This window comes from Helicoverpa armigera, chromosome 18 (genome assembly GCF_030705265.1).
Source record: "Helicoverpa armigera isolate CAAS_96S chromosome 18, ASM3070526v1, whole genome shotgun sequence".
NCBI lineage: Eukaryota > Metazoa > Arthropoda > Insecta > Lepidoptera > Noctuidae > Helicoverpa > Helicoverpa armigera.
Genome location: NC_087137.1, coordinates 3,945,894 through 3,958,339, shown reverse-complemented (window position 1 = coordinate 3,958,339; position 12,446 = coordinate 3,945,894). Strand labels below are relative to the sequence as shown.

Here is a 12,446-nt window from a genome sequence, read left to right as displayed (position 1 = left end):
GGTACATACAAATTAGAAGTAGCTTTATTAGGTACTAAAATAGGTAAGTATTAATTAATGGACTTGGATTATTTGTTACTATACTAATATAATAATAAAGAGGAAACACTTTTTTGTTTGTTTGTACCATGAGGGCTCCGAAACCTCCGAACCAATTTGAAAAATTCTTTCACTGTTGAAAAGTTTAACCTTTCCCGATTAACTTCAGCGTATATTTTATCCAGGTACGTGACGAAGTTTCCCTGGGACGCGCGGTGAAACCGCGTGAAAACAGAAAACCTATACTGAAACATAACATTGACCTGTAGTTAATCCTGAGTGGTACTATCGCTACATCCAGAGGTTGCACTTGTATCGCTGCGGCTTTGATTATATTTTTGATCATGCAGAATTTCATACTGCTCCAAAAGCGCATAAGCCTGTCTACAATTAAATACCGCAGCGACCTGTTTAGGTGTTTGATTTCTGTGATTAACACAAAACAGATTGGCTCCCAAGTCTATTAGTATGTTAATCAAGCAAGTGTTATTACTCATAGCAGCAAAATGTAATGCCTGGCGACCACCCGGTGCTTCAGGATCATTTACAAGAGCGCCTTTCTGTACTAGAAGACGTAATATTCTCTCTTCTTCCTTGGTCGGTATGCACATCATAACGAACTCTGAAATAAACTAATTTTATAAATATAAGGAAGTAGAACCAATGCGAGTGTGTGTGTCTGTCGAGCTTTCACGCCGGTAATGCTGCGCTTAGGTAGGGGAGAGCGGGGCTGAAAGTGCCGGGGGTAAATTGTGCCGACGCGAATATCTCAAAAACAGAAAGAGATAGATATACGATCGTATTGTGTCGCGTAAGGCCTAACAGTCGCGCACACGCGGCTGCCATTTTATTTGCGTCAGCGACGCGGACCGAGTCGTACTGCATGTGAGGGTCCTCCAGCTCCACGTATGTAAATATTTTCGTTTCAATACTTTTTGGTCTCAAGCTAGCATTTTTCGTGCTTTTAATATGTGAGTTTTTGTAAAATGTTTGTTATTTATCCTAGTTTGTTATGCAGTGTAATTTTAATGCTTTGTGTACAGTGATTTTTATATGTGAGACAAAATATCACACTATCATAAACGGGGTAAAATGTGCCGTTCATGTGGGGCTGCTTGTGCCGCGGCACAACCAACCCCAAACCAACCTATATTGTTTCAGTATTGTTTATATTTACGCGAGCAATTATGAAAGAAAGAAAATATGCAGTTTCCAGCCTCCTCAATCAGTTGATAATAACACAGGAGATAAAAATGCAGCAGTTTTCTCACCAGAGCTAATAAGACCACTGCCTAAAGCACCTCCCCGACTAATTGGACATACTTAAGCACGTAAAAGAAAGACAGCTGTTCTTACGGACACTCCAGAGAAAAATGCTTTAGCTGAAGAACAGGCTAGTAAAAAGAAGAAAAAAGAAAGCGAAACTAAAAAGAAGGTTAAGGGAAAAGGGACGGGAAAATGCAAGGAAAGGGTAAACAAACAAAAAAGCCGACTAAAAACCCCGCTAAGAGAAGAGTATTGCAAGATGACGACAGTTCTGATGACGAACAAGAATGGTTCTGTATCATTTGTTGTGATGCCTATTCTAACTCTGCCCCTGGAGACCAATGGATTGAATGCAGAGAATGTAAGAATTGGGCCCATTTGCAATGTATTGAAGATGAAGAAAACCAAGCATTTGTATATCCTAATTGTTATTCTGATCAATCACCTGGAGAGTAACTAGTTTTGGTATATTTTTTATTTCTTAAAAAGACTCGAGACTGATTAAAAAGTTAATAATTTTGGAATATATTAATAATTGATCTCATTCGCATAAAAATAAGTACAAACTATTGATTAAAAATACGTTTTTATGTTTGAATAATTACATAAGAAGCTTCCTTGTTTTTTTTTTTTTATTATAATACTTAGTATTATACAATTAAACTTTAAAAACTGTTGATTTATATTTGAAAAAATTACGAATATATATATTATTATAAAACTGATGTGTTTTAATTTCCTAATTAATTTTCATTCATATAAAACTCCCAGCATTATCAACGGCACAACCGACCTCAGCTACGGCACAACTTGCCCCAGATTGGGGTTGGTAGTGCCTTGCCGCCTCCGTATAAAAAAATCGCATTTTCATAAAAACTATTAAAAATGTGCAAAATCTGAAGTTAAATTCGTAAAATAGATTAAATTTGGCTTAGGATGAACCACTACTTTCAGACATAGTACTTGTTTTATCCGAATCATAAAAGGATTTGTCAAAATCGGCACTTTGAGCCCCGCTCTCCCCTATAAGGATAGTTGATAGTTCTCTCGAGAAACGGGCGCGGGCGAAACCGATGGCAGAAGGTTGGTATGTAAGGTCGATGTCCACTCACAGAATTACATACAACGGATTATGTTGTGGATAGAGGTATTTTTGCTGTCTAGACTAGGATACTAATACGACCACTTCCACTCCCTCATTCCTAAAACCTTAGGCTGGTAAGGCACGTGACCTGACATTCCCCATTCGCGCTTCCTCAGCTATTTTATTTGCAGAAGGACTTACGCAGGAACAAACCCGTGTCCGTAGGAGCTAGTCTTGGAAGAAGAACAGCACCATGATCAAATAATAAAGATGCCATTCGCAGAGATGGTCTGGAAATAATAAAATGCGCTTGTACATTGCACGAATCGCGGTGTGCAAATCTCTGCTACTTTCGTAGGTACCTACTTTCTATATTTTTAACATACCTATCCCAACGGACTCTCTACGGAATAAGTGCTGGATTTCACAGATTTTAGAGCTGAATTGGATAGCACTTTTGTTATAGTTCACAATACTTTACCTTCTCATCAGACATAAGGAGAGCGGCGTCATGCCCAAGTGGTCTTTGATAGTGGGATTAACCCCAGCATTGAGAAGCATTGCCACTGCGTAACGATTGCCGGTACATACTGCCAAGTGCAGTGCGTTGCGTCCAAGGTGGTCTTTACAATGAATATCGACTTTATGGCTGGAAAAACAAATCTGTTTAATTAAATCCCTAAATGAGTGAGACGGTTGAAAATATTCATTTCAAAGGTGAGGTGACCTGCAATGAGGATAGGCTACATTTTATGCGGGAAGGCGGGGAGTATTTTGGCAAGCCGGTAAAGCAGCTATCACTATACATAGGTATTATAACTTTATGTAGAATGGCCAACCGATACGACAAGGCTCGAGAGGATTGAGGAAGTAAATAAGTTGGCAGATTTTTTTTTAACGTAGCTACCGACTTAAATAGGTACTTAATACCTGCCCAGGTATGTTCATATAATTGCAAAAAATAAATAAGGTTATATTACTCGATTAAAAATCGTAACTTTTTGTGATCCCCCAATTCTGCTGCTTCCAAGAATTCATGGTCGTGGTGCAGAAATGCAATTGCTTTCCTGTATTTCATATGTATGTCTTCGGCTGAGTATCGTGAATCTATTGAAAATGCCCCCTCCAGTGTTCTTGGTGATCCTGGGTAGGATGGTATCATCACATCTAAGGATTCCTCCGATACTTCTTCTTCGCCTAGGTGAGAAAGTCATTAGAGTTTCCCATAACATTACAACGCAATAAGGACCTAAGACTCAAGGTTTACACTAGACGAGTTTAACACAAGTGAATGCGTTTACGGTATCGAATTTGGAGTTAAATCTATGATCAATGCATTTGCTCGAACACAGTTTTCCGCCGTGTTGGCATAGCTCTTTAGGAATAAAAAATGTCTCCATGATGGTGCTGATGGTGGAGCTATTGACTAACGCACGTTTACACACAGAGAGCCATCTTTGTCCCTTTCATTGTGAAAATATCATGATTTTGTTAATAGAGGACCAAATTCACAAGAAACAAAGACATAGGTAAGCCTCAACATGTTAACAGTTACTTCACACCTATCATTGATAAACACCAATTCACACTATACGAATTTTAGCTCGACTCGTCTAGTAAAGATCTATAAGTAGCCTGTGCAGTCGCAATTAAGCGAAATGGGAATACATTAAATACCAAGTGGTCGCTAGGGGTCGGTATAAAGCTGGGATAGAAAAAATAAACAAAATAAATGAAGATATTTAATGGAATTATGATGATACAATATCATATCCATTATTTATTTAATGCCTGGTTTTAACCAAGGGACAACTGGTGCTTAGAAATTAATTTGTTTCGTTTCCATTTTTATATAAATTTGTTAAATGTGTGTCCGTAGTAGACGTTATCGGAAATGCACTAAACTGTTCACTTTCTAATATTGTTTCCATTCTGGGTACACTTTCCAGTAGAGACGATTTCTTTTTCGTGGACATAAGCGTTCCTTCCAAATCTAGAAACATATCTTTATTCCTTAGATAGGATATCACTATGGAATCACTGTCGCTGTCTATATCACCGACCAATATATCGTTATCACTTTGGAGATTTATGTCTACCATTTGCATTTCATCGGAGGAATCTGTTTCCTTCATCGGTGATATCAAGTAATCATTTCTGACGTCTCTGCTAGTCGAAGGCACATCAAGAGGTACAACACTCTTATTGAAGTTGCGTTTCAGAATCGTATCTCTAGAATGAAATCTACTATCGATGAGCAGTTCTCTAGAACTGGGATTACTGACGCAGCTCGAGTCCACAATAACGAACATCGGATCCCGGTCATTCCCAAGGTATTCAAGATCTTTTGGTGTGTAATGGATGCCCGCGTCTTCTTCACAGGAAAGAGTATAGGACTTAGATGTGCTGAAGAAGTTGTTCATTGATAGCGCCGGGGAGAGGGCTCCGGGTCTGGAACTAACGAAATTGTTTGTGTTGAGCGCTCGTTCGCAGACTTGACACAAGAGTGATTGATCAACTTGTACCTGCTGTACGTGACCGTGTGCGACTCGCGTTCTGCGCGGAGCCTGCTCTGCACTTGAATGAGATTCACGATATGGGGCGGTTGTAAGTCCCCGTCGGGGTACCAATAGCCCATCGACGAAGTGTATAAGTCACTCGCTAACCGAGAAGTACACATTTTAATGTAATTAAACAACCAATAAATTGATGCATACGTTGAGTCGGTCGCGAACGGTTCGTCATCTGGTATGGTGCGGTTTTCAGTCGATGTAACTCCGTCCCTTTGCGATACTTCTGGCGAATTCTTTGTAAAACTTATACTATTGTGGATGTTTCTATTCATATTAACTTATGAATGTGCAGTTTTGCTTAAATTACATTTACTTTTTAGGAATTATGTTAGTTTTTTGGCAAAATTCTTTATAAGTAGATAAATATTATTGACAAGTGCTACAATTGACAGCAATTTACGAAGGCCAGTATTTATTTTATTAAATAAGGCTGAAATATCAAGAGTGGATTTTAAGATTTTAAGTTTTTGGATGTTTTGGGTACAGTAAAACACTTGTAAAATATATGACTAATTTAATACATACGTTTACATTTACATAATTAAATACTAATCTAGTTCAATGTAGAGTACATTCTTAAAATGTGAAGTTTAACTCCACGGTAAACTAGTCAATGTTTAATGAAACTAGACACCTATCTATTTGGTAAAACTTGGTTACATTTGCAAATTATAAGTAACAGATATGCGGAAACTGAGGTATCCTAGGAAGAAAATACACAACTTAGACCTAAAATAAACTTTACATACCTACAAACATTGACGGGTAATTAACATAACTAAATCTAATTCTAAAAGAAACAGAGTCACCAAAGTTAATTCATTCCTTTAGCATTTTAGGCCTTAAAGTGTGATTTTGGTAAAATAAGAAATTATTTTTGCTTTTGTAATGTCAGTGTTTTAACTCTATTCCTATAACTAAGTTTTGTTAGGTATCCGCTACAAACTGCGAATTAAATGCACGACAATCTCCCACTCCAAATGAAAACCTCCTGGACGTCCATCCGACAACTTGCGAGGCGTCCATTTGTTACATCGAACGAGACTGCTTCAAAAACCTCTCCACTGTTTCTGTTAAGACGAATCGCAGGTTGCTGAGACTGGACACCGCTTTCCAACAACGCTTTACAGTATCAGTCGCCGATATACAGGAATGTCTTGTTCTTGCACCCGCGGGGCAGAGCGCAGCAGCTCAGCCAGAGTGTACAGGTCGTCGCGGGGCCGATAGTTGTTCTGGTGGCTCATCATGCCGTCCGAACGTTTCCTGGCCACCATGAAGCGCTTCATCTTGTTGGCGTATTGCCTCTTGCGACGCGCCTCTTCGTATCGTTGCGCTAATTCCGCCGGACCGACTTGGTACATATCAGGGTAGCCGTGAGCCAGGGCCATGCGGTTCTGTTCCGAGAAATAAGAGTGGCGAGGGTAGTCTCGTTCACGAGGAGAGATTACGACAGGCTCGCTGTACCAGAGGTCACCATTTTCATCTACTTCAGGCTGCTCTTCTTCGGCGTTGACATGGCCAACTCCATAATAATGTTCGGGCCCCCACTGGTTTTGTGCGTTCCATTCCTGTTTTTTACGTTCCTGGGCCTCCCACAGGTTGAGTAGAGCTCGGACATCAGCAGCGCTGAGACCAGAGTCACGTTTGCGACGTTCTGAGATGGGCCTAAATGTAAATGAAATTATTTAGTAATCTTAACCTTTGAGTGACTTATATACTTACACCTAATCAATGATGGAGGTTTATGTTGACCTGAAGTTCTTTTTATTTCCACCGGAATTTTTAGTGGCCGTTTTGGCAGAGGCGGCCGCGCCGCCCACCTTTGTGCCACTGCCGCGCTTGCGGCGGTGCGCATCGTGTTCATGAGTCATTGAATCCACGGGCGAGAGAGCATCGTGCTGCTCTGGTCTAAAAAATAGAATACAGTAAGTCTCCGTGTTCTTATATTAGCAAATGCAGCTGGTATCGGCCGCGATGACTAAAGCACTTACTTGAGATTTTTCTTGCCCGAACCGGATTTGGTTGCTACTTTCGTTGCGGCTCCGGCACCTCCAACTTTAGTTCCACTGCCTCGCTTGCGACGACGGGAGTCGTAGCTGGGTGCTAAACCTTCCATGGCAGGTGGTTCTCCGTACAGTTCAGGTCTCATGATTAAATTGTCGAGTTCCCCGTTTGGTTGGGGGGAATCGAATCTCTGATCTACTCCTTGTTCATACCCTTCGGAATTTCCTGCAAACAATTTGTGAATTGTTGAAGCGACAACCGACTAACTATCCTCTCTTAAATGTCCCTAAATCAAAATCACCTATTAGTGTATCCACTAATCCGAAAAATAAACAACAGAATATCCTTTAAAACTTCCTTAAATAAAATGTCGCTTAGGTACCTATATGCGACATAGCTCGTCCATATCAGGTATGAATCTTTAGATATCAGGCAGTTCAGTGGCTAAGCATGTTATAATGTCGTACATACCTGCCCGCCGTACGATAATACCTACGTGCAGTTTCGGATTAAGGTTAATGACTAGTTAACGTTTGTATCAATCCCTACGCCTATATAATTCTATTCTTGTCCACTTAAACTGCAACAGCCAATAAAGGATAGTCAAAGACGGACGGACTTGCAACCTGCTCGTTTTACTGCGCTATTGTTGTAAACAATTTCACAATCAGTGCGTTATTGCTATACAGTGCACATTGTCGATGCCCTATTATTTGGTCCTATTCGTATCTATGTTGGTGGCAAAAATGTAGGTAGGTAGGTATACCATGAACTAGGTATGAGAGAAACGTGTGCCGTAACGTCTCCAAATCAAACTTGCATGTAATGACCCATAGAGTTTCATGAAGCTGTTGAAATGTCTATTTTCTAAGGATAAACTTAACTAAACTTCAGGCTACTTTGACCGCAGTAGGTATATTTAAATGACCAAAAATAAATAAAAAATACAAATATATCTTTTCGGTGGTAAGGCCATCAATAGATACACAACACAGGTACAGTAAAGCAACAAGTTATTCGGTTGTACCACTATCATTACCTTCCTCGCTTAAAGCCAACGGATAAGGCTCCAAGTCATTTTTATCGCTCTTATTCAGGAAAAGCGATTGAGTGTCGTCTTTTGTCTGGTCCCAATTCTCGGGGAGCTCACCAATTGGGCCGCCACCATCTAAAATGTTATTTATATTGATAGTGTGCCTCGTATAATGTTCAACACGATTACGATTGCGTAGCTGCTCATTAGGATTAACATTATTTTTCATACGGATATTTTATAAGTTTTTTTTTATAGGTTTATTTTATAAGTTTTTCTACTTCATATTTTTACAGCTCATCCCGGTGAGTTGTTACGTGTCGTGTTATTTATTGGTTTATGGCGGAAAAAATCCTGTGGTGTCTACTCGTTTTCTTTAACCCTGTTTCTGCTTCACATATTGGTAGGGATCAAAGAGGTGGAACAATGTTTGTCTACTGCAAAGTAGGTCAGTAATCTAGCAAATCTTAAATTTCAGTGCAGTTTACTTAAATTTGATTAGACCACAAATCTGATACTTGGTAGGAGTACGAAGTCTTGACTATTTCTCTAAATAGTCAAGACTTCGTTTCAAGTAAAAGAACTGTCGGAGCTAAACAAATACATCATCAAATTGCTTTGAGTATCCTACACCTATTATGTGCGCGAGTAGGGGAGAGCGGGGCTGAAAGTGCCGGGGGTAAATTGTGCCGACGCGAATATCTCAAAAACAGAAAGAGATAGATATACGATCGTATTGTGTCGCGTAAGGCCTAACAGTCGCGCACACGCGGCTGCCATTTTATTTGCGTCAGCGACGCGGACCGAGTCGTACTGCATGTGAGGGTCCTCCAGCTCCACGTATGTAAATATTTTCGTTTCAATACTTTTTGGTCTCAAGCTAGCATTTTTCGTGCTTTTAATATGTGAGTTTTTGTAAAATGTTTGTTATTTATCCTAGTTTGTTATGCAGTGTAATTTTAATGCTTTGTGTACAGTGATTTTTATATGTGAGACAAAATATCACACTATCATAAACGGGGTAAAATGTGCCGTTCATGTGGGGCTGCTTGTGCCGCGGCACAACCAACCCCAAACCAACCTATATTGTTTCAGTATTGTTTATATTTACGCGAGCAATTATGAAAGAAAGAAAATATGCAGTTTCCAGCCTCCTCAATCAGTTGATAATAACACAGGAGATAAAAATGCAGCAGTTTTCTCACCAGAGCTAATAAGACCACTGCCTAAAGCACCTCCCCGACTAATTGGACATACTTAAGCACGTAAAAGAAAGACAGCTGTTCTTACGGACACTCCAGAGAAAAATGCTTTAGCTGAAGAACAGGCTAGTAAAAAGAAAAAGAAAGCGAAACTAAAAAGAAGGTTAAGGGAAAAGGGACGGGAAAATGCAAGGAAAGGGTAAACAAACAAAAAAGCCGACTAAAAACCCCGCTAAGAGAAGAGTATTGCAAGATGACGACAGTTCTGATGACGAACAAGAATGGTTCTGTATCATTTGTTGTGATGCCTATTCTAACTCTGCCCCTGGAGACCAATGGATTGAATGCAGAGAATGTAAGAATTGGGCCCATTTGCAATGTATTGAAGATGAAGAAAACCAAGCATTTGTATATCCTAATTGTTATTCTGATCAATCACCTGGAGAGTAACTAGTTTTGGTATATTTTTTATTTCTTAAAAAGACTCGAGACTGATTAAAAAGTTAATAATTTTGGAATATATTAATAATTGATCTCATTCGCATAAAAATAAGTACAAACTATTGATTAAAAATACGTTTTTATGTTTGAATAATTACATAAGAAGCTTCCTTGTTTTTTTTTTTTTATTATAATACTTAGTATTATACAATTAAACTTTAAAAACTGTTGATTTATATTTGAAAAAATTACGAATATATATATTATTATAAAACTGATGTGTTTTAATTTCCTAATTAATTTTCATTCATATAAAACTCCCAGCATTATCAACGGCACAACCGACCTCAGCTACGGCACAACTTGCCCCAGATTGGGGTTGGTAGTGCCTTGCCGCCTCCGTATAAAAAAATCGCATTTTCATAAAAACTATTAAAAATGTGCAAAATCTGAAGTTAAATTCGTAAAATAGATTAAATTTGGCTTAGGATGAACCACTACTTTCAGACATAGTACTTGTTTTATCCGAATCATAAAAGGATTTGTCAAAATCGGCACTTTGAGCCCCGCTCTCCCCTAATAAGATCACGCCATATAAATACGTAGTGTGAAATATATATTAAAAAAAACATTTTATATTTGAAATTTACGCTCCGGAGTCGGAGCGTCGACTGCTTAATCGGCTTAGGTAATCTGAATTGTCCTCGCAGTGCTGACCAAAGTGTCTATTGAACTTTAGTTCCTTTTTTGGCCAATTCCATAGCAAGTCTGAAGAATTTTTATTAGTATTTCGATTGGAGTACTTTAGAAACACATATGTTTAAAACTTTAAAACTCAAAATGAATGACACCTATGATATAGAAAATCATTAATCCCAATGCAAAAAATAATTCCGTTTTAACTTGCAAAGTCTATTGTGTCTGTTGTAGATACGCGCTTTTGGCAGACAACGGGCTAAGGGTAGCTTAAATAATCAGAGAGAGCCCCGAACGTTCTGTGGATTATTTTAATCAAAAGCTTTTGTCAAGTCAAGACAAACATCAATAACAACGCCCACGCCCAAGAAACTCTTATAATATTCGAAGCGAATTTTATGAAATAATAATGAATAAACTGCTTGAATCGATAATGCCATCTATTTATGATCCATTGTGTCCAAAAGGTCATAGTTTATAGGGAAAAGTGGAACTACGCCGCAGAATAACATCGGCGCAGAAAGGACACCTGTTGACCTGTTGCTATATATAGAGCTCTCCCGGCCGCGGCTGATCGATACGCTCTCCATAACAACACCAATGAACCGTCAATATCCTTGGACACAGATAGATAAGCAAGCAATCAGAGATCGTTAATATAAGCGTTAGATAGTGACCAAGTAAGCTGAACGTACCTTTGTTAGTAGGCGTAGGCACCGCACCACCCATCAGAAAAACCGCAAAAAATGCGGTCAAATTAAGTAATAACATCGTTGCCGAATTTCAATAAGCAAGGATAATTAATTTAGGAGCAGGTCGAATATCAGGAGGAACACTGGTTACGACTGTTATGTGACCGAGCGCAGGGAGCGAGTGCCGTTTAGCAGAGCTCAAGCTGGAGAGAAAACCCATTGCTCCTGTCGATAAATTCGCGACATGCGCAGTGTGGAGCACAGGGACGGACTCGTCAATAATATACAGCTTTTATAAGGTAATTGAAGCACCTTTAGTGAAGATTTCAATAACCTATCTGTCGAATATTTGCTTAATTGAAATAAAATAATGCCACCATCATTCAGCCCCAAATAAGTAGTCTCAAATTCCTGTCTTTAGTAAGCAAATCTGGACACTACAAGACATATTAATTAATTTCTTGATTGACTTGCACATCGAGTCTTTTACAAATCTATCCTCGCATCACCAGTTTTTTTACCGTCCCATTGCAGGGTACAGGCCTCTTCTAATACGGGGAAGGATTGAGTGTTAGGTATCCACCACATTTGCTCAAGTTGGATTGGTCATTTCAGGTTTTAAAGGCCAGGTTTTCTCCAGATGGTTTCTACATAAAACATAATGTTTCACACACCTACACCTGGTTACCAGGATACTGCAGATTGATTGTTATCTATCACACTGATTACTTATAATCAGACTTAGGTATACCTACGAATGACAGCTTAAACTGCTTTCTGAGAAACGAATGAATCATTATATTTGATAGTGATTCAGGTGAAGGATTGAATTAATGATTTTTAAGCATTGAAGTTGTGTCAGTCTGGACAACACATGAGGCTGGTACTCCTCGACAACCAGTTGAAAGTACTTAACTGGTGTAGCTCGTCGTTTTGCATATTTCGTTTTGTAATCTAGAGCATCCAGCATTTAGGTACCTATTCGGGTCTAGTTGGTGGGCAGTCCGTCCCTGTCGTCCACCTAGGTATGACGTCCGCTACGGCTGAGCTTAACAAGCCCTTCATAAAATAATGTTATTGCGTGGAAGAGTCGCGACGGTATCGGCGTCGGCGCTTATTAATTACGTTACATTAAACATGTTCCAGCTTTTTACACCGACGGAATCGAGGCTGTTTCCAAGTCCGTGCCTTTAGTACACAGATTGAGAGCACTTCCCTTGATTGTAGGTCTATTGTGTTTTTGTGTAGGTACCTATACCTACGTGCCTAACTGTAGGCCTTGGGCACAGTCAGACGTTTTTAGAATTTAAGGATAGGTACCTAGTCCTAAAATTTGCGATGTCATTAGGTACCTAAGTTGGATAACGCTTGAGCTCATGGGAATTCTTTGAATCAAATTTTATGCCCACACGTAGG

General features: G+C 39.2%; 2 protein-coding genes across 3 annotated transcripts; both read right to left on the bottom strand.

Annotated features, from left to right (window-relative positions):
* Window positions 1–63: 63 nt before the first annotated feature.
* LOC110382234 (uncharacterized) lies at window positions 64–5,316 on the bottom strand. The gene is made up of 5 exons (XM_021342755.3): window positions 5,107–5,316; window positions 3,370–3,586; window positions 2,871–3,038; window positions 2,591–2,679; window positions 64–661 (listed from the first exon to the last, which is right to left on the bottom strand). The coding sequence occupies exons 1-5, from the start codon at window positions 5,132–5,134 to the stop codon at window positions 309–311; spliced, it is 855 nt and encodes a 284-aa protein (XP_021198430.1). The 5' UTR covers window positions 5,135–5,316; the 3' UTR covers window positions 64–308.
* Window positions 5,317–5,456: 140 nt separating this feature from the next.
* LOC110382233 (putative neuropeptide precursor protein) lies at window positions 5,457–11,256 on the bottom strand. 2 transcript variants are annotated; one of them, XM_021342752.3, is made up of 5 exons: window positions 11,034–11,255; window positions 8,006–8,134; window positions 6,954–7,191; window positions 6,715–6,870; window positions 5,457–6,627 (listed from the first exon to the last, which is right to left on the bottom strand). In XM_021342752.3, exons 1-5 carry the CDS (start codon window positions 11,107–11,109, stop codon window positions 6,087–6,089), a joined length of 1,140 nt encoding a protein of 379 aa, XP_021198427.2. In that variant the 5' UTR covers window positions 11,110–11,255; the 3' UTR covers window positions 5,457–6,086. The 2 variants fall into 2 exon arrangements, with proteins under 2 accessions (XP_021198427.2, XP_021198428.2); XM_021342753.3 differs by lacking the exon at window positions 8,006–8,134 and having other exon boundaries at window positions 11,034–11,256.
* Window positions 11,257–12,446: the final 1,190 nt, after the last annotated feature.

Excerpts from the sequence above, each read along its gene's own strand:
- LOC110382233 (XM_021342752.3), bottom strand. The coding sequence starts at position 11,109 with ATGTTATTACTTAATTTGACCGCATTTTTTGCGGTTTTTCTGATGGGT. Across the intron at positions 7,192-8,005 it reads GTTGGCTTTAAGCGAGGAAG|GAAATTCCGAAGGGTATGAA; the intron begins GTAATGATAGTG and ends AATTGTTTGCAG. Across the intron at positions 6,871-6,953 it reads TCGGGCAAGAAAAATCTCAA|ACCAGAGCAGCACGATGCTC; the intron begins GTAAGTGCTTTA and ends TCTATTTTTTAG.
- LOC110382234 (XM_021342755.3), bottom strand. The coding sequence starts at position 5,134 with ATGACGAACCGTTCGCGACCGACTCAAC. Across the intron at positions 2,680-2,870 it reads TCCTTATGTCTGATGAGAAG|ACCATCTCTGCGAATGGCAT; the intron begins GTAAAGTATTGT and ends TATTATTTCCAG. Across the intron at positions 662-2,590 it reads GGACACGGGTTTGTTCCTGC|AGTTCGTTATGATGTGCATA; the intron begins GTAAGTCCTTCT and ends AGTTTATTTCAG.